This window comes from Dufourea novaeangliae, unplaced genomic scaffold (genome assembly GCF_001272555.1).
Source record: "Dufourea novaeangliae isolate 0120121106 unplaced genomic scaffold, ASM127255v1 scaffold168, whole genome shotgun sequence".
In the NCBI taxonomy this organism is placed as follows: domain Eukaryota; kingdom Metazoa; phylum Arthropoda; class Insecta; order Hymenoptera; family Halictidae; genus Dufourea; species Dufourea novaeangliae.
This window is the reverse complement of record NW_015374062.1, coordinates 2,960,733-2,982,737: the sequence shown is the minus strand read 5'-3', so window position 1 is coordinate 2,982,737 and position 22,005 is coordinate 2,960,733. Positions and strand designations below refer to the sequence as shown.

Genomic DNA, 22,005 nt, shown 5'->3' with positions numbered 1-22,005 from the left:
CTTGTTTTCATAAAACTTATTATTCATCATACACCCATCAACATTTAAAATTGAATATTATAGTGGACATATTGATGTTTGAGTAGTTCTAACGTAATATTATACTTCCACAATCATATGTATATTTTAGGATTTATATATTTGTCTATAATTATGAAAGTGTGTAATATGTATACATCTAGACTAAAAGCAGTGACCGGTGGAAACGAGTATGAGACCATTAACAAAGTAGCAACAGTGTGAGTGGAGTCAATTTAGAATAAGATGTCATAATTTTATGTCCTGATACGAAATACGTGCAAACCATTTTCGGTAAAACCCACGGTCGTTCCCGGTATATTAACCGCCTCGAAAGACTCATTTACGAGTGAAAACGGTCCACGGAATTCGTCGGTCACCGATGAGTATCACTTGTGTGACTCATACCTCGTGATGTAATCTTCGTTCTTATCGTTAACGCCAACCAGGTGTGTCAGAACGAGAATTAATGGTCCTTTAGTTCATCAATGCAAAAACTTCGCAAGATATTTTTCGTAAACGTTTCAAACATCATCGAAAAAAAAAATAAATATATGTTAATACAGTGTTCCATATTCAATCAATCTTATTGATTTTAATTTTATTACTAGTTAAACATTTTTGGTTACTTTCAGAAGCAATTTTCAATTAAAAGTTAAAATAGAAGTTAAAGTATAATGTCAGTACGGGTGTGCTGATCTTTCGACGGTGGTTTCCGCGAATTTACAAAGGCCTGTCTCGCGGAGACGGCGTTTAAATTCCAAGTATGGTCGAAGGCGGTCGCGGCGAAAGGAATTTGTCGTTCGGCGAGCCGACTCTTTAGATACGACTATTATGCGTCTTGCGAGACAACCATTACAGGGTGAATACAAACGAGCTCCCGATGCCACTGGCATACCGCCCTTTAATGAAGTTGTAGTTCGTAGAATCAACTGTCCACACTAGACAGCCTCGTATTTTTCAAGCGAAATGCCGTTTAATCAGTGAACTATGTGGACTTTTATGTAAGATTGGTAAAACGGAAATAATAGTTGTGTCGCAGTAATTGGTGGAATTGTGAAAGTACAACGATTATGTGTTAGAGTAGGAGAATCGATATTATAAGAAAATTCGAAAATTTGTGTATACAGTAAAGAGTGGATGAGAGTTAAATAAGAAGTTCCTATTTGCCAAACATAGAATTTATTGCCCCCACCCCCCAGCCCTTACTTTTGTTGCCGAGGGTCAAGCTTTGAGCAAACATTAGATTTGTGATGTGCTGAAACGATTCGCGATACACCGTGAAAGTTTTGAAGTGGACACGCGTTTTAACTCTCATAGAAATTCTGCGGTATCGGAGTATTATAATTGACATCGGAACAGAAACGTCCTCGGTAAAGGATACATTACTTCGTCTATTGAGAAGTGAAAGAAAGGCTAGTTAATATTAACAATCGTTATGAATCGGAGCGATAATCCCCATGACAATTGCTTAGTCGATAGTCGATAGCGATTAAATTTCAGAAATGCTATGGAGTGCGCGTTATTCGGGGGGATGATAGGTATTCGGCCGTTTCCGTCGTCGCTCGGTCACGCTCGGCCTCAGCTATACCGCCCAGACCCGTCAGTCTCGCGCATGTCTTCGTGGCGGGAGCACGCGTTCTCTCGCTCCGTCGCTCTGACGCGAAAAAAATCGATCGTATTTTGGTAAACGTCGAACGTTCTCTTTTTGTAACGTCAACGAACCAAAAGGACGTTCGGCCGGTGAACGAGTGGTGCGTCCAGACGTTTGTATCAGTGAGAAACTATCAGTGCTGGGTCGTTCGTGATCGATCCTTGTGTGTATCCTGTCAGGGTGTTTTTTTGCTCCGTTCTCTCGCCAGGATATTATGCTACCGATCGCGTGTGCATCAGAATCGTTTTGACTCGGGGGCCAACACCGCAGATCACCAGCAAAATGTTACCCCAGACTCCCGACATCATTCCTACGACACTGAACCAGGTAAGTGACAATTTTGTCGATTCGACGCGGGACATTTCTCACGCCGTGACCTTCAATCCGAGAGTCCACTTCCCCTGATTCACGGTTCGCGTTTCACGTTTCTGTGACAGCAAAAAAATAACGGCCGTTCCGTTTACGTCATCTGTGTTGTTTACGTCTACTGCGAACTGCTCGCGGAATTTACATTTCGGCCGAATTCGAGGCCCAGTTAGTTTTCTTTTGCTTTCGTAATGTAACCTCATTTCATCAGTGAGGAGAAATTCGTGGAACGCCTCGTTGTGACTCGTCACTTTTCCATCCAATCTTTTGGAGTAGACGCGTGTTTGTAGCCGTGAAAGCGAGAAACGAGCCCGCGGTTCGATTTTATCGATTCGCTAACGTGACAAGTTCAGACCGGTAATCTTGATGCTTGTAGCGATCGGCGGGAGGTTCAATTGAGTAACATTACGATCTTATTGTTTTCTATTATACGAATCGCAGACACTCGATCATTTCGAATAGATTTTACGATTCCCATTATAATAACACAATACGATTGTTGAGGTATAAGGAAATTGGGAATGAAATTATACAAAATTGATGACAATCGTCGGAGTAAGTACTCTTTACGATGGTACTATCAAGGAGCAGCGCGCCACTCCTGTCAAGATGGCGTGGAAAAGACAAATATTTGCCGTCCATAGTCGCCGGGTTCGAGAACATCGTTTTGTGGGAACAGAAAATTCCTTGTGAGCCGCGGCTCACGTTGTGTCAATATTATACGCTCATATACATGCTTCTTTCCAACTTCATGGACGTCTGCAGAACTCGCCGCTGAATGACAGGTTAGGTCCTTGATAATGTCGCCCAATCGATTAAGTGTTTCACTGGATCATTTTAAGTACATGATCTCGCCTTTTCGAGCACGTGAAAAGTCCCAAGGACGTGATTAAAACCCATTTTCTGATCATATTTAAGTAACCATGGTCATTAGCGGACCCGTTCATTTCAATTTTTACCCACTCATCTGATATAACAGAGGTCCTTCAAATCTTTTAAGAGAATTTTAAACCAGAACTACCAAACCCTTTTATTTTACTTGACATTATACTTTAGTATACAAGATGTTTCATTTAAGTTGTTCACTTCAAAATTATTGAACGAAGAAGGATTCTCTGTATTTTTATTCATTTAAAATACGGGTAGTAATATTAATATTTTTCCACACGATTATATGATTGTAAAGGTAAACGAAACATCCCGTATATTATACAATTCAGTATTCATTCAACGCTGATAAGGTGCTGTATAGTTTTCTGCGCCTTGTTTAATATACATAGAAGATAAATATACGTAGAAAAGAAATCTCAGCGGGCTCGATGAAATTCTCTTACGTTTATTGCTCGGCTGTGCGAACTTGGCGCATCAAGGATCATCTACTATTTGAGAGCAAGAGAGAGAGAGAGAGAGAGAGAGAGAGAGAGAGAGAGAGAGAGAAAACACCTTGAATTTTATGATTATGCTCGCAATTCGGGTTAAGGTTAAACAAGCGAAGAGTTTTAAATCGTAATAATTTATGACAGCGTAAAAATACGTTATTGGAATTTCTTGCTTGCAAAACTAAAAATACTAGTTCCTATTTTTAAAGAGGATCTCCTAGTGTAGTATTAATTACGTATTTATTCTACTTTATTCATGGATATGTACTAAAAAGATTTCTATAAATTTACTACATGCTGAGGACATATAGCACCTTTTCTATTTACAAAAGTGACAAAACTCACTGCTCACTCAGCTCACTCCGAAACAGTAAGAGTAACATAACTGCGCTCTGCCAGTCAACTTATGAAGCTAAAAGTTAGCTACACTTTTCACGATGATTGGTCGAGTAGTGTATTTTGCAACTTTCTTATAGTGATAACTCGAAACTCATGCTTCTCGAGTTGTGTCACTTTTGTAGCAAGGGCACGATATGACAGACCCGAGATCATGGTTGCCCGAGGTCGAAAAGAAAGCATACATATAAAGAGCACACCTCGAACATGTGGGAAGACGGGTCGAGCAACGACTAAGGTCGCAAGAGTCCTGCTGGAACTCTGCTTTTATTGTATATACCAGCTCCTCCTTACTGTCTTTCGTCTCAGCCCTCGGGTGACCTTGACCGTTACGATGCCATATATCGTTTGAATTCGTCCTAACAGCGGCTTTCGTGCAACATAAAGAGAAACAACACGGTGACTGTTGCGAGGGTCACCGACGACCGGCATTGGGACTTCCCAGCGTCGCTCGTGGGTGTCACCAATGATCACCGGTTGAATGAAACTTTGAACGGCTATCAACTAAACGTGAATTTTTGGGCATTAGTAGCATCGTCTATTGTATTAAAATATATCAATTCCATTTAAAAAACAAATTTGACCTTCATATGTCCTCTACGCGTCCATTTTCAAAAAAACTACTTAAATGAAATTATTTCCACCTCAAAACCGTTCAACTTTTATTTGAAACATATTTCGGTATCATCAACCGTTTTGGGAGATACAATTCTCGAGGTTCGATTTAAACGACTCACCCTGTATAACAGAATTTTTAGCACGTCACGTGGCTTCTGTACTTAGGGAAGTTCGTTATTTTCGCGGTGGGGCCCGATTTTCCTGATATCTCGGATGACTCTGAGAAAACGTCTACCTCCAACTCCAATTGCTCGCAGATCCGACGGACTTCTAGGACACTCGTTTCAGGTTTATCGTTCGTGGAAGATCCGTGACGTACACTGCCAGGGAATTCTTACTCGCGGCGGAGTCTTATCGATTGTTTCGAAAGGCAACGTCAAACGAGACGCTCCGTGCGTATGTATGTCCATAAAGGGTGTTTATCCTGAGAGGAATATAATCGCGTATCCTCTGAAAGGATTTCGAGTAAGTAGTCGGACCTCTATGGTGTTCCAAACACGAAAGATTCCACGCGTTACTGCGATATTATCTCCCATAGCTGCGCCGCATAAGCACACAACTGATATTCTAAGCGCGCGCGTTTTCTTTTTTCACAGCGGTGGAGGCAAATTGTGGAATAGATCAGCTGATACATGTTGATCGGAGGTACTCCGAAAAATTGTCGTATCTGACACCAATAAAATGTTTTTGTTAAAACAGTAGAGCCTCTCTAAAAAAATTGTAACTTGCATAGATATCCATGGGTTAAGTTTAATAGTCTGCACTTATTTTCTAAGTGAATGATTTCAATATTGCGAAACCTTCGGATTCTTAAAGATACTTTCTGTTCCGTTTTTAAATCTGTATTAATTTCTTCAATTCCTATAAAATTATAGACTTTATTACTTTCCGTCCATTTCTACAAATTAATATTTTAATATATACCTCAGTTGCCTCGTTAAGTTTATTGAATGAAATTGTGGAGCACAATATAATCCAGTTGCAGCGTGCCACGTCTATGACTCACTTTGAAATTTTTTCTCTCCTTTCTAATGGACCACCCTCTATTGGAATTGCGTCTATGAGTTAAAAGCACTCTTTAATAGACCGACTATTTAAATCCTGCTCTTAATTGTCCGCTCTGCATTGCTGTTCCATTTTTAGCCTTGATATTAATTGCTGTTTGCGATACAAGCGGGGACCGTGTACCGAGAAAGATATATGTATGTATGTACCCATATCCATTCGGTTGCCATTTACGGAAACGTCAGAGATTATTGCCCAATGACTGGAGGTAAACATGTACGCTGAAATTATTCACGGAACATTTTTTTCTTCTCAGTACGAAAATATATACAGTACCTGGTACTTATAAAATGGATGAGATTATTTTTAAAGCTCAAAAACATGCATCGAAACACTACATATTGGATCAGTGCAAAACTTTTGGTGGGTTTTGCTATACAAATGTAGGCGAACAACAGTTCTTAATTATAGTTCAAGAACAATTTAATAAAGTATACAATAATTTGTTTATTTTAAAAAATATATATAAAAATATATAAATTTTATGAATATCATTATTATTGAATACATACAGGCTGTTGTGTAGTACTTGGGCCAGTGAAGTCATAAAAGAATCCTAGAGGAAAATTTAGTATTATCTAGGGGGGACGGGGGCGTTCTGAACCTTCCATTTCGTTATGATTAAATGTTATTTAATTTGATTTCACATAAATTTCAAATTTGAAGATTTAGGTATTTTGTTATGCTGTATTGCACCCCCCCTCTGCCACCCCTATTTTTCAACCAAGGGGGCCCCCGAAAATCTGATAGCCCTAGGCTAGAACTTTCGAATATTAGACTAGTCGTATAATGGGTGTTCGGATAGGGAGATTCTACTGCATCTACATACGGATTAACCAGATTGCACGGACCCATAGGCCCATGGTGGTATCGTACAACCTCGTGTTGCCTATACTGTAGGCCCTATAGTATACAATGTTGTCGAACCCCAGTGTTTTTGTCCCTAGCATACCTTCCATCATCGTACAGTTTTGTCATGCGCGTTTCATGCAAATACTCGGCACAGGGAAAACGCGGCTCCACGCTCGGAATTCGTAGGTGTTTCGAATAACCGGAAGCGCGCATGACGAGATCGCCTGGATAAAGAGGGTAAAGGGGATAAAGAGAGCCGCGGTGAAATCGATACCGCGATAAACGGAATCCGACTAAGGAATTTGTAACGAGAAATTAACACCGCGTGTCCGTGGTGAATCGAACGTTTCCCCGATATGTATTGCTTTAAAAGGGGAACGGGGTCGGCTTTGGAAATTCGAAGGGAATTAGCTTGATCCAATCAGGAATTTACGCGTGACGTTTCCGCGATTCAGATTTTCAAGGTTAAATTCACTGTTTGGCTAGCACAACTTTTGAATACTACATGTGCGGAATATTTATAAATAAATAATTATTATAATCTACTGTAAATAATACAGCAGATCATTTAATGGGTAGATACTATGTATTAGGTATTTAATGCATTTTTTCAGCCTCCAAAAACGAAACTCCTTTAACTTTTAACCCTTTAACGAAAGGGTTAAATATTATAGACGGTATTTCTACCTGTTACAAAGAAAACTAAAAAACTTACCACTCTATTCTTGTCTACAATATTTAATAATCGTCAAAATGTTATCATTGTGATTATGTTTGAGAAAAGTTGTTCTTTGTTTGAATGAATAGTACAGTGTTCGCGGATTCATCACGCGTCGGCCTTGCTTCTGCATACCAATTCGTCGTAAAGAATGTTCACTATCCTGTAAAGCATTATGCTACCGTCTTTGTGCTTTGAAAAGATTGCTATCTAACTGCGCGACAGAGTGCCAATACTGAAATTTTCGTCGTAGGTAAGTACATGTAGAACCTGATTTCTGAAGTACCACATGTTTATAACTTTTCTGATACATGCTATAGGTAGAGTATACGTTTGCAAAATATAAATATTTATTTCTTATACTTTATATTTCTTAATCCATACTTCTTATAGTCTATATCTCTATGTATAGCTTTCTGTAACTTATGAATTGTTAGGAAGTTTTCCTGTTTCATTATTTCACAGAACAATGTTTGTTAAACGTATTGAAAATTCTCACTTATAGTTTATAGTAGGTTACAAATGAATCAGTATTAGCCTGGTAATCCATATGCATTATGTCGCAAAGATTTTGTAAACGATCACAAGTATATCTACTGATATTCCACTTATTTATGTAGTTATTAATAATCGATAAAAGGGAAAGATAGGAGGCAATGAAAAATCAAAGTTTAGCATTCCCGTCGCGGAAAAGAGCGAGGAACTTTAATGATGTGGATTCAGTATTCTTTGAGCACGTGCTTTGTGTTAACGATCACGTTATGTGTTAACGATGCCGCTCTCGACCTCTCGTCACGAATACCGTGACTTCTGCGGTATCGCGGCTTTGTTGGGCTTTACGTTCTTTGACGACGAAAAGCATACGCCTCCTCTCGACGTATACATGGTGTTCCCCGAGTTAAGGGGATATATATTCCTGTGTAAACGTCTGTTTTCAGTGTTATATTTGGGATTTTTTTACGAAAAAGCTATAACACTTTTTGCAGTCATCGTTTCAGGGTATATTTATACATATTTCAAGAACATTTACAATTTTTTATGTCGAGAAAAAATAAAAATTTGTGACACTGCATGTCTTCGAAGGCAATCGCGTATAAAAAGTGGGGTCGTGATTTCGGCTGTTTTGCCTGTCTAAAATAAAAAAGCCAAGAGGATTCTAAACTAGGATGAGCTTGATTTTGATTTGGTACAGTTTCATTGCGTTTTAGTACATTTGATTGCGTTTTACACATTTGATACTGATTTTTATACATATATTAGTATTCAAAATTGTAATTTTGCATAAACATCTGCAGTCTAGTAATAAATAACAAGATTTGTGTAATAAGTAATAAGATTTCCACCTTGCCTGCCAGTTAAGGCTTGAAAAGCATCTATTGATCAATGTTTACATACCATTCCTCTTTACTTCAATCCATAGAGCATAACGTGTTCATGACTGAACGTTCAATTCCACGACACCCTGTACATATACAGCAATTTAAATTCCTCGTTTTCTCAGGATCTGTCTGAGTAGAATGTCTCCGATTGTTCGCGGATCTAGTCGCAGAAATGATAGAATCCGCGATATTTCTACAGATTCGTTACGAAATTGTATGCACGCATGCTTTTCAAGCAATTTTTCTCCAATTAATCGATATGTTCGATAGGGAGCGGCGAGTGAATATCAATTATCTCGACCCACTTACTGGACACGTTAATATTTCATTCATTCGCCTCGTTCGGGTAATTTCGTGAAGAACGGGGGCGTCTCACGATGTAAAGCCGGAGAAATTGAGAAACCTCACGCACAGAACATTTTTTTCATGCTTCTTTTCCCTTTTTGAATCGCGTCGCGGAGAAATTAGACGGGACGATAATATGAGAAGTAAAGCCATGGAATCCGTCGATGTTCACGTTTTTTTCGGAGCTTTATTCATAAATTAGTGTCGAAAGATTAGATGAATTATATTATAAGGAATACAGTGAGTATACACCTTTGGCATCGTGAAGAAAGGGACTTTTTTTTAAGAATTTATTCCAGAAAAAGTACTCGATGAACTTGTTTACCTTCTTTTTTTTATTAAAAAGGGGATACATTGTAAATTATTTTAAATTATTTCAATTCATTAGATACGAGTGGTAATGCATTTTCGCATGTCAGTGCTCCGATTACATTAATACATTATCGCATTTATTATCCATTAGCTGGCACTTTCGTGCTAAACAGTTATCGCTCACCCTTCGTTTCATCGAATGAATCGCATTACGTTCCCATTAAGAGGGCCGTCGCGTTACAGGAGAAGAGATAGTCCGAGTTTCGGAGTATCTACACTTGCGCTGGCTGATCTTATTTCGGAAAGACGAGGTTCCGTGCTTAATGAAATTTTGCGAGCGACAGTAACGAGAGTACACAACCGACCAACAGGTTGAAATTACCTTTGAATTAACACGTTCCGTACGAAACACGAGAATTTCCGTAATGTCATTGTCATTACTTCAGGGGGTATTCTAGCTCACACCTTCCATAAAGCGATTTTTTTGTTGAATTTTACTGAAAGTATAAATTTTCGAAAGTAGGTCTGCAGAAGGATTTGAGTGAATTTGTAAAATCAACGATGTTTTAGATTTTAGACTTACAAAGTTTTAAACGTGTTTTTCTTGAAACCATATTTTTTGAAATTGCTGACACGGCATCTTAAATTCTAATCGACTTTTTAGTACTCCAAAATTTTATTCGACAGTGCAGTTAAGGACGGTCTCTTGTTCTTTGAGTTTCAATTTAAGCGTTCTCTCTTCCTCTTATTGTTCTGTGTTCCACACCTTGTCGCTTAATGTTGCGCTTTAATGCGTTTTAATTTACCGTTATTTGCACTCGTGGCGATCTCGATCCGCGGAGAAAGGCGAATGCGAAAAGGAAGAGGAAAACGCACTGCCCTCCTCTCGTTTTACGAATACGCGAGCGATGGGGCTTAAGCGTGTGTATCGAACGCGTGGCGATCTGTGATACTGCGACTGTGGCAAGGCTGAAGCATTGACAGGTAATTCTTTAATAGACAAGACTAATTATACTGGCTGGTCTTCAGTGTGTACTTAGAACCGGATACAAATCTTAGAATTATCTACGGTGACTGTACAGCAGTGTTGGGAATAAGTTATTTCGAATCAGGCTCGGATTAAGATTTTTTGTACGCCCCCTTTCGTCGGCCCCCTTAGTTGAAAAACGTGGAGGAGGGGGCGGGGGTCAACAAATTTTTTTAATCGAATAAAGTAAAATACATAAATCTTCGAAAGTTGAAATTTATCCTAAAAAGAATTAAATAACATTTAATCATAATCAACGCTTGATTATAACGAACAATGCTTCGTTACATTTTAACAACTTTGATTCATTCTTACAAAAACTATCCTTTGCAATTTTTATTTAAATTTACAAACGCAGTGGCACAATATCGACATCGTCCGATTTTGAATGAACCTGTACTTCGAGAGATTATCCGAAATAACGTAACCTCCATGGCTCCTTGCGGTATTGGAGCAAAAACGCGGGTGGGTTTCTAATCAAACGTGACATTGACCAGGGTAGAAAGGACCGACCCCCAGGTCGGGGCGGCTGGAGAAGCTCGGAATCGATCGGTCTCGAGGCGAGGCAGCCTCTATGTATATCTATGTATGTATACATACCGCCGTCGTAGACGTCTTTTAAACATACGCTTCGTTCTCTCGCTTTTTATGTCTCATTTTTAATTTCCAATCGCGTTCCACACATATTTTTCGGGGAAACACCGAGACCGACAAATGTTTGTATACTCTGAACGGGTAATTTTTTGTATAAACCTCGTGGAAAGTTGTTCTGGATCGTGGTAACTCTCGCCTGCTGAAGGGATTGGGCCATCGGAGACCCGTTTGATTTAAGGGGTTTGTACACCTATGAAAAGTTTGAAAAGATGTAGTTTATACATTGCTTACCTTGGTAACCAAGACGACTTTAATGAAATCAAATATTTTACAGTGTCTATTTTACAAATTCAGTTGATCTTGTATGATTCCGTAAACAATCTTTTTTTTTATTCTGTCTAAATTCATAAAATTAGCGACTTTGGTGTCGATCCGACATCAGTGACATGTTTGATGCAATGTTCGTCTAACCATCTCACAGCACGTCAGGAGCAAGGGCGCAGCGAACTGTCGAATTAATGCAAAGAAGCGCACAAATGAAACTTCAGAGGTAGTCGGCAAAGTTCGATGAAGAACATGGCAGCCCTCAATGCCCAGAAACCAAAGAAACTTCCACCAAGAGGGAAAAGATTCACGGAGGAGGGATTCTATTAAAACTTTTGCCCGCATCTTGCGACCCGTGACATTAGCAAAAATAAGAGTTCCGTGCGCGTTCCTGGCGAAGTTTCTCGAGAAGGAATCAGCCGGGAGAGTTGCAGAAGAATAGTGGCGAAGAAGTGTATACCGGGTGACTCAAGAAAATGAAGGAGTCGTACCTTTTGTTACCTTGCAGATAAATAATAGAACTTAATTTTACTCCACTAGGGGGATTTCCCCAGTGGCGAGAATAACGCCGTTGCTGGTGTCACATTCATCGAGGAATCACTGTAATCCAGAAGGGTCCCCGCGAGATCGGCTCGGTTCGCAGAAAGAAGATCGATCCCGTGCTCGGTCGCTTTCACGAGCACCTTCTATTGTCGTGTGCACGGTTACGTGCACAGTCGCGACGCAGAGGCCACAGTCTGACTACTTGTTGCTGACTAAACGCGCAACGCTCGCCAGGAGAGCGAGAACAATCGGCGTTCTATAAAGATTTCTAGCGAGCGCAATGGCGCAACAAGCTTCTCCGTCCAAGGTGTACGCGCGATACCGACGTTACCTTTTGTCCCTTTTATCGCGGTGGCACGATAACGTATGCTGGCAATAAATAAAAAGGGGCTTAACCTTATCTGCAAGCCGGGAAGGGGGGGACTTTTGATTCTAATTGCATCGAAAACTTTCGGTGACCCCGCCAGACAAATTAATTACAATGCTTGGAAAATAGTACAATACTAGGGTATACGTATGATAACAATTGTTATCGCGCCCCTTTCGTCGTTTCCAATTGTTTTGAAGTTTTCTCCTTCAGTTCAGGGTTCGATGGTCTATAGTTATCTTTACTGTAAGGGGATACTCTAATCTAGACTCTAAAGTGTCATTTTTTAATCTTTTTGTGCATTCATGGTAATATCTGTCAAATTATGTAGAATTAAAAAAAAGAGAAGAAGAATGTGGATTAGTGCCATGTTTTCTTCAATAATTTATTATTTTTTCGATTTAGCATTTAGGATGGTCGTAATTTTATCTGCATTGCATAGTTTAAATTGCTCAGTCTCATGCCTGAGCACAGTTTTACACTACGAAATGTAATACGAGTAACGATACTGTTAGGGACGATTGATCGATCAAGTAACTCAATACTTGACCAGGTAGTAAAGCCGTGCTTCGAACAGATCATATGATCCCCACCGTTCCGAAGTGTAATCGTAATTGATCGATCTCAAGTAACAAGATAGTTTAAATGCCCCTGCTCGCAAAGAAATCGAAGTAGAGGTTACGTATACTCTGAAAATTGTATTTCCTTTAACTATTACATCTCCTTCGATTAGATCCTATTCATTTTGAATTGACATTTTGCACTGACTCGCGTTCGTCTCTTAAAGTGTAGAATTTAAAATACTTTATGAAGAGTAATTACTTCAACGATAATGTAAAATAACTTTAAAACTCGCTTATATAGCGATGTTTTTATAAAAATTCGATGAAGTACCTAAACATACTGTTTCTGGGTAGTCCAATCACGGTACTACGGTTATTTCGGCTAGGAAAATGGAGGATTCGTCAGGTAGTCTAATTTTTCGTCTAGTGAAATCTGTCACGAATTTCGTATAATTCTCCCTGGGAGAAATTTAAGAAATGAATATGCAAGATTTCAAACATTGAAGTCGCGAGTCAATTTGATCGTGCCTGGGGTCGAAAACATTTTTTCATTTCCGGAGAGGATGAGCCAGCTTATCGTACACACGTCCATGTACGATTGTACAGAAAATATTACACCTGTAATAACAGGAAACGTGGAGTATCAGCGGAATCGCGAAGCGTGCGTGACTGTATTCGGCTTTCATTCATAACAATAATTACACGTTTAATTTCGCACCGCGCCATTCTATTTGCTTTTCGGTGCTTCTTTGTGCACACATTGTATCCCATTCATGCATCATTCATTTGTCCACCTACACTAACGCTGAAACGAAATTGCGCTCGACGAATGATAAAAGGGAAAAAGCATATACGCGACTACCTCGTGTAAACTTGTACACGTTGCATGAATAATTCCCGCTGCTTCGACCGTAAACAGCCTAGTTACGTACGGCAAGAATCATTTACGTGGCATCAGCTACTTGAACATTACTGTAATATTCATTTTTTCCTTCTCGTCGATGGAATCGACCACTTGGAATAGTCTGATTTTTTGCGATTAGGAGTGAGTAACGATGGGCGAGATTCTCGAGAAATGAGCGAGGTAATCGTGATTATGGCTGGGAGTGAGTGATGATAATTATCTTCCAGGAATAGTATGATATCGCGTAAAAGATATACCTTTCCCGTTTTTATACTTTCGTTCAATTGCGGAATTAATTGTTTTTCGAAGTGTCGTTGCAAAGCACGGTGTATTTTACAAAAATGTATGAAGAAAGACTAATCTAATGTTGCTAGCTTTTCTTTATTGAACTCAGCTTATCGGAACATTTCTTGTGTACTAAAAAATGTGAACATAAATATTTCTTCTGTCTGATATTCCGTTTATGATTATTTCGGTAATATAGCTATCATTACTTTCTGTTATAAAACATGAAAATATAAAATTTTTCGATTGCTATTGTTGGACAAAAAAATTTAAAGTGACATAGTTAGGTGACTCACTCTGTATACGCGTATCCCGAGGTTGAGAAATGGAAAGGGATAGTCGACGTCGTTGAACCACCGCAGTGAAATTATTAAAAGAAATAATATCAAGCGTGGATGAGGAGCTAAATGAGTACTCGGCTCATACGAGGGCCAGGAATACACGACGAGCAGCGATATTTCTTAGCTCCGGGGAGGATGTCGGTGCAGAAGGTATAAAAGATGTGGAACGGAGAGAGGAGAGTCGGCGTACACGGACGTCTATCAATTTTATTACGCCATTATCGATAAGAACCCCGTGTTCACTTGTAACTCGGTGGACACTTTAAGCCGTGTCGTATGAAACGCGTGAAACGAACGATCACTGGCATTGAGATATATTCATATTTATCCGTCATCGTTCGCAGTTACGAGCCCTTGAGTACAACACATCCAAACATATTTTAAAGTAAAAATTGCATAGTAAAATTAGACTGCGAAAGTTTATGCAAATTCACAATCTTAAATATTAATATATAAAAATTCAAATTAGACTAAATTTTGCTATCTGATTTGTTAATTGAAACAATTTTGGGTACTAATGTTTTGTTGTTTCTATATGAACGTATTACTGCCTTAATTCGTTGTGGCATTGAACTAATAAATGTTTTAGGATTTTAGGATAATTAATATTTTATACTGCTGTTTTTTTGCGTACCAGTTTTTTTAGTTTTGCCCACAAATTCATGATGGGATGGAGATCTGGAGATCTTTGTCAGGAGTTGTACAAATACAAGTAATAAAACGTATGCAACATCTACGAAGTCATATGACCCTATGGTAGCGTGACGTGAGCGAGTCATGGGCTGAATACGTAAAAGAGGTTAATGGTGTAAGTCAACTTTTTGACGAGTTTCAGTTAACACCATAGGAAAATATCCCTAACTTCATTCTATCTTGTGTATAAGTGGTGTATGACTATGAGCTGCACTAATAACTCAACTGGGGATGTTGAGTGTATCATCCCACTGTCAGTTTGTATGACTTAATATTGATCGATACAATTATTTGATGTACTCAGTATAATTGTCATATTCAATTACGAATAAAATTAGTATTTCCGGATATGGGTACTAATACGAGTACATGTATGAATTCAGAGGGCGTTTTACAAGACTTTTTCTAAACCTCTAAAATTGGATTTATATCACTTACAAAAATAACAATTATCATATTGATGCGGGTATTTGGCGTACGCGTCTTACAACGCAGTTAGAAACTTTTCGCCCGGTTAGAAATTTATCGCTCGACAACCGTAATTTTCTGCGTGCCCGTATGTCTCGCTGGTAACGATCGTCTGACGCCATTGCAGACCGAACAAGTTTCATCGTTGAAATCTCGAATCTTCTTATTTTGACGCAAATAATGTTTTCCGCATGGAATCCTCGGTTGGTTTATTGATGCTTGACTCGTGTTTATTCCCGTTTGTTTTTTTATTCTTTGAATGAAACTACCGCGGTAAAACCTGCTACTTCGAATATATGAGCACTTTGCGCTTTTGGTAAGTAGCTATCCAGGATGTTTTACTTATCCTGACTAGTTGGAATATCTTTGATACTTCACGTGGTATAGATACAGGAAAATGTTATTTATTGTGAACAGATAAATATTATAATTATTAATACCTACTTATTTTTTATGGAAATTTATTTCCTGACAGTGAAAATTTAATTTGTTGAAATTTCTAAAATGTAGCTTTTTGTTCTTTTGTGTATGGTCTATTATGCATAACTCTATAGTTTTCATAATTTTATTTGTTGCAGGTAAGAAACACACACATAATGACATCTTTATTGGAGAGTATTCGAGGGTTACAATTTACGGAGCATAGCGTTCGTATCGTGGGTGAGTAAATCACATAAAGAATACAACTATATAATCCAATTGAAACAATTTTTTTGGGTGATTTTATATGAATCATTTTGATACTCTATCGATCTATGGTACAAAAAATATGTCATTCCTTTAAAAAAATCACGGTGACGTTGAAATCTCTTTTTTGTATAATTTTTTTTAGGAACCACTTTGTATACGTGCTCGCTCTCAACATTCAATTTGTCGTACATAACAGTTAGCAATCAACGTTTTAACAAGCTTGAAACCTTTCTCCGTTATTCAGAACAGTTATTCTGTCGTGAAATTATTGGTCCGATCTCTGTTATTAACTCTTTTTTTGTTTCAATTCGACAGATGCGATGACCCCATTATCGTGCATGTAAGGGTATAATTATTTATAAACAAGCGTTTCTTATCGACAAAAAGAAGAAACACATATGAAGCATGATTTTATGACATTGTCTGCAATTCTCGATATAGCATTGACCAGAAAAGTTTTTCAATTTTTTTTTCACTCATCATTTAGTAAACTAATGTTCCCAACGTCACAAAAGAACCCAAGTGACTTGGACCAATTATAGAAAAATTGTTCTGTGTTAAAAGGTGTTCAAATACTTTTGTGACCAACTGTATGCAACAAATTGACTTGCGCAAACCTTGTTTCAGTTTTATCTTCAATTGAACATTGGTCATGTTGCAAGACTTTCTGTCAATTTGCTTTACCATTTTGTTAGCTGGCGTTGCTTACAAAACCCAAGTCAAATGCGGAAACAGATGGCTATGGTTTTTTAGACAAATTTTGTCATTATTTGCTGGCAATTTGCTTGAAACTTATGCACAACTGGTTATCAGGGAAGAAAAGTCAACCGCACTATGCGTCGCGGTTGAGAAATAGAGGGTTGCTTCCTTCATGGAAAGATTCAGCGACTGAATCTTCTTAAAGTGGGGCCACTGACCCGTCCCATTGTGCCACCTCGCCGCCCCAACATAAAATATTTGGACAGAACTTCCGGCCCACGACATGCCGGCTCTGGTGCCAGAACGATCTCTCTCTCTCGTCTCTCTTTCTCTCTCTTTCTCCGTTTCGATCTCGATTTGTCGAGGTACACGCGCTCCTATGGCGCCCTCCCCTTGATCCCCTCGATCTTTGTAGTATATTTCTCCTCTCGAAGCTTTGCCGTGCAGAGAAACTGTTTCTCGATTTCGATATTCCCCCGTCAGTATTTTAACAAACTGGACTCCGAAACTCTGGTTCGAAGATGATGGCGAACCGCTGGCAAACGTCGTATACAGGGTGTCCCGGTTTGCTACCAGCGAAAGCATGGTCTTCAAATAGAAATAAGGAAAGAGAAATGTTTAGCAGACTGAAAACACTTGTATACCTACAGAATCGTTCAAAAGGTTGGAAGCAGTTCAGTACAGTCTTAAAAAGTCAAGTTACAGATGTTTTATTAACATTAATGGTTTGGATGTGTATATGTTATTTATTAAACATGACAAAATAATGCTTAAAAGTAACACAAAAGTTTATTTTTATCTAATTACGTTCTCTGGACTTACATATGATGTTTTTGTGCTATTTGGGTACCGTCAACAATATAGTAAATGGTTCTAATATGTGGCGTGACCAAGTGTATATCATCTTATCCGAAATTTGTCTCTTTAATCTAGAAACACGCTGTACAGCTTACCCAAAATTATCGCCGTGTATAGTGTTTACCAGCAAGTAATTAGGACGACGGTTTGCGCCCTCTATCTCAATTTCAAGTTGTTCACGTGGACCACGAGGGCGAGGGACAGAGCGAACACACTGTAATTTAGGATATATGTAGGGGATTTAGGAAACGGAGTACGGCAGAGTCCTTTGGGACATGTTCCCACGGTCTTCAAGATTCTTCGTATACACGCGAGCATTTCTACGTACCACAACCTGACACGCTATGATTTCAAGGTGCTCAGGACCCGTCAGAAGACGCAAGGCCGCGCCGGCGGGTCCCCTGAAAGGAGTCTCGAAGGCCGATACTCGATCCTGATCGAAACGCCGCACAAATGGTCCATTTCGCGAATCTAGCTGAACAAAAATGCTTGATATAAGCATTGTTTAAGATTTTTTTGTTATAACTTTATAAATTCCATGTATACAAATATTTTTGATACACTTATTAAATATTTTTAATTTTTCAAGACTTAAAATTCGCATGTTTTAGGACTGTTTGTTTCCTTAAGTGTTACGAATGTCCGTAGGATTTAAATTTCGAATGGTTTCGTTTAATAATTTTGGCTCACTTTTCATTCCATAAATAATTACCGAAACATTTTTTCATAACACTCATATGTTTCGAGACATTTAAGTGTTCTCAGATAAATCGGACACACCGTATAACGCAAGATCGAACCCGGTTCAGTCACTCAGGGACGTGTTATGAAACTGGTAGGACTGGCCGGAGCACGATCGGCAACGCGTTAAGATAGAATTTCCAACCCCTGGCGAGGACCGCTCGAGCTCATACCATCAACAAAGTACCCGCGTTATCTTGATATGGAAATGAACATTTCGCATCGTCGAGACGATCAGACGCAATCTGTTTCGCACGGTCAGCTCACGAGGGCAACCGATTTTATATCTCGAATCTGATGCACCCCGCATATACGTTGGAGCAGGTGCACGGTTACCTGCCGTGGGCGATCCCACTTTTTTTCCCATTCTTCTCAGCTTGGCTACCATCTTTTCGTATCATCCTGTTCTCCCGTTTTATGGCCTTCCCTCCCATCCCCATTGGAACCCTTGTAGCCGGCGTTCCATGCGAATTAGCGTTGCGTATAAATAGAACGTTTAACACGCGACGTCTTGGAGTCTCGTAATTACGATACACGAGCCTTGCTATCCGGGTGACAAAGACAGCCAACCCTTTCTGGATGCCGCGGAAAACTCATCAACTCAAATAGCACAAAAACGTCATATGTAAGGGAAAGATGTCTGAAACGATCCCTTTAAGGGGTAATTTATATAAAAAATACAAATGCTCATTATTTAAATAAAAGTAAAGTTGTTTTTGTAAGTTAGTCTATCTATCTTATCAGTGGCTTAAATAAAATTTAGCTATCTGATTAAATATATTTTCATAACATCTTAGGAATCGCAGAAAATATCTGACCATTGACATAATTTATTTCCACCTAAAATGCCCGTACGGCCAATTGTATAACGGGTAGAAACCAGTTTAATCGACTGACGGATCAAAATGATCAGAAAGCTTGAGTTAAAAAAAAGAAGAAAAGAGAGCAAACCATTTGACCATACACTTATGGCGCCAACGAGAGCAGTCTCTTTGTGATGAAATCTCATATCTCTTCCTCTTTGCCCTCTTTTCTACGTTTCTTTTTCTTCTTTTCGCAAACGTTTGGTCGGTTTCGCCTTGTACCCCTATTTCAGAGACATTTCAATTTCTCATCCTTTTATGCACCCTCGCCATTCGATACGCCGTCCAAGCAGGTCAGGCAACCGGCCAAGGATTTTCTTTTATCCGTTTTTTGGACCGCTTCATGGAAACATTCGGCCAAAAATGTTACGTGGAAACTCGGTTCCCCATTTACATATATGTATCCATATTTTCCTTTGAAACTCCCTCGACGCTGTTTCAAAGTAGATTAGTGCATTTTTAAAAGTAACGAGCCATTGCAGTCGCAAAGAACAAATTAAAATGTATTGCCTTGTACGTTATCTGTATGATCACATATTTAACTTTGTGAACATCTGAACATCGTTTAATAACAAAACTCGAATTTTTTCACTAGAACCTTATATCTAAATATAACAATACGGATCTTTTAAAAGCAAAAGGAGTTTAATAAATGGAATAACATTTTTATCGCATTTCATGTGATGTCGAACAACTTCTGCAATATTGTCGTGCATGGATCGGAATTGCAGCAAGAACTTGTCAACGACAAATATCGTTGTCAACGGCCAGACATATTTTTAAGAAATGTTAAACGGAGCTACGTTGCCCGGCCGATTATTATAACAGCAGTGAGCACGCTAGCGAGATACGCGTACCGACGATAAGATTAGATAATACCAGAAGAAACGTTTATTCAAACTCGAATCGATACCACAAACTGTTCGTAAGCTCGATACGAACAGTGATCTAAAGTGTTCTATATCATTGCGACGAGAAACCGTAGATATATCCCTGCAGCTGTGAAATAGTATACCTGATCAGTTGTACTCGTCGTAGTAGGCAAATTTTTTCGCGATTATCCACACGTTACAAGCTTTTGATTTTTAAACTAATCCTTTTTAATCTCCTTCGTAATCTCTACGAAATTAATTCTTTTGAATCTCGATTATCTACAAAATGGGCAAATTTGGAGCAAACCAAATACTGTTGCGCTCTGCCTGAAATTTATTTTTTAATTTTCCCACCTGATTTATTTATTAGACTGTGAAGATAGTGAAAATAAACCGAAAAAACTACCGAACGTCCGAAACATACGTTCTCCATTCGTACATATGATGTTTTTGTGCTATTTGGGTAAGACATTCGGACAATGGGTGTTTGTATACTAGAGACTATACTGTAACTTTCAACAATCGATATGGTACACGCGACATTTCCCCGGATTGCAAATAACAGAATTTTCTGAACGAGGCCAGAAGAGGGACCAAAGCGGTTTCAGTGTGTCCTCCGATAGTACGATCTCTCGTTCGTCAGATTAACCGGAGTTTGTCCTCAAGCTTGACAAACGTGTCTCCGGCAGCGGACAGAGGAAACGACAGACGAGGACAATCGTTGCAGTTCCATCGGGCCAGCACCGGAGCCATTAACCCCCCTCCCGCCCTTGCGATGTTTCGCATTTAACCTGGGCGTTTTCTCCTGTTTCACCATCTCTGATACGCTCGGTTGTTTGATGTCCCCCGTGCTCGCGATTCCTCCATCCCCGTCTCAACCCCTTCGCGAGAAGAGAATAATTTTACGCTTTAAAGTACACCAAGCGGACGGAAGTTTGGGACTAAATTGAATGGTTTTTTATTGTCTATAAAATTGTGCAATGAAATTACTAAAAATTAGTTTAGTTATTTATTTAAGTAACAAATATTGCAATAAAAAAAACAATTTTCCACCCGTCCAAATGGGAATATGAACCTTCTTAATTGAAGCTGTTAATTTTAAAATCTATATTTAAAAGAAGAAAGGCTTCACGCGGAAAGAAAAGTACACTATTATCTGAACCTATTTCAAGGTGTAGAATCATCCCTTTCCAAATTACCCCACGAACGTCGACCCTCCCTGTATACACACAACAGAAACGGGACGATAATTTAGACTACCCACGGAAGTTACCCGTGCGTGGAGAAACCGCCTTGGTCGAGGGGGTGGAAAAGGGAGGGAAAAAATTATATGCCATCACGAAGCTTGGCAACGTAATAACTCCCCCAGCCTTTCACTACGACCCTCGGCTGACTCGAAACTGTGACGGGAAGGGTCACCGAGACCAGAGGCGGAAAAAAAAATATGGGAAAACAGCCAGTCGAGGAAAATAGAGGTAGAGGCTACAGAAGCGAAAGATCGCGGACGGAACGGAAAGGGAGTGGAACTGAGGCTGCCGTAAACACTCGGCCCTCGAAACACGTCGCTCCAAAGTCCTCGTCCCGGAGTGTGCAGTTAGCCTCGATGGACTCCGCACGGATCGTTGGAACCCTTGGACCCACCTTCAGGCGAGTCGGGTGGTAGCGCTTGAAAACGCCCCTAGTGCCCTCGTTTTTCGAATTAACTCGCGCTTTGCGGTCAAGAGAAGGGAGATTAAGCTTTCGTCGCTGAAACGAATGAGATTCTGGGAGCTCTTGGATGGCACCCATTCACCTAATTTTCATTTGCTCGGCCATTCAGTTTCGCGGGATTCTCTAGATGTCCTTTAACGCTAGAACTGCCGAAAATGAACGTGTTTCTATGGTGATTATTCGGAATAGGAACGACCTAATCGATTTCAATGACCTTGCAATATAGAAATGTGAATCCATTCGGTTAACTATCCTCGGAACACGAACTTATAAGAAATAGAAAAATATTATTGTATACATATTTATAACTTTGCATAGACATCCACAGTCTGTTTATAACCGATCCTAAAACTGTAACGAG

The 22,005-nt window shown here is 39.3% G+C and overlaps 1 protein-coding gene across 1 annotated transcript in view; it reads left to right on the top strand.

The window, feature by feature from the left end:
• The first annotated feature begins 1,751 nt into the window (after positions 1-1,751).
• Positions 1,752-22,005, top strand: part of LOC107190208 (breast cancer anti-estrogen resistance protein 1) — a 70,926-nt gene continuing 50,672 nt past the window's right edge. The window contains exon 1 of the mRNA XM_015578979.1: positions 1,752-1,999. Within this exon, the coding sequence (XP_015434465.1) occupies positions 1,955-1,999 (45 nt within the window). The 5' untranslated portion in view covers positions 1,752-1,954. The remainder of the gene's footprint in view (positions 2,000-22,005) is intronic.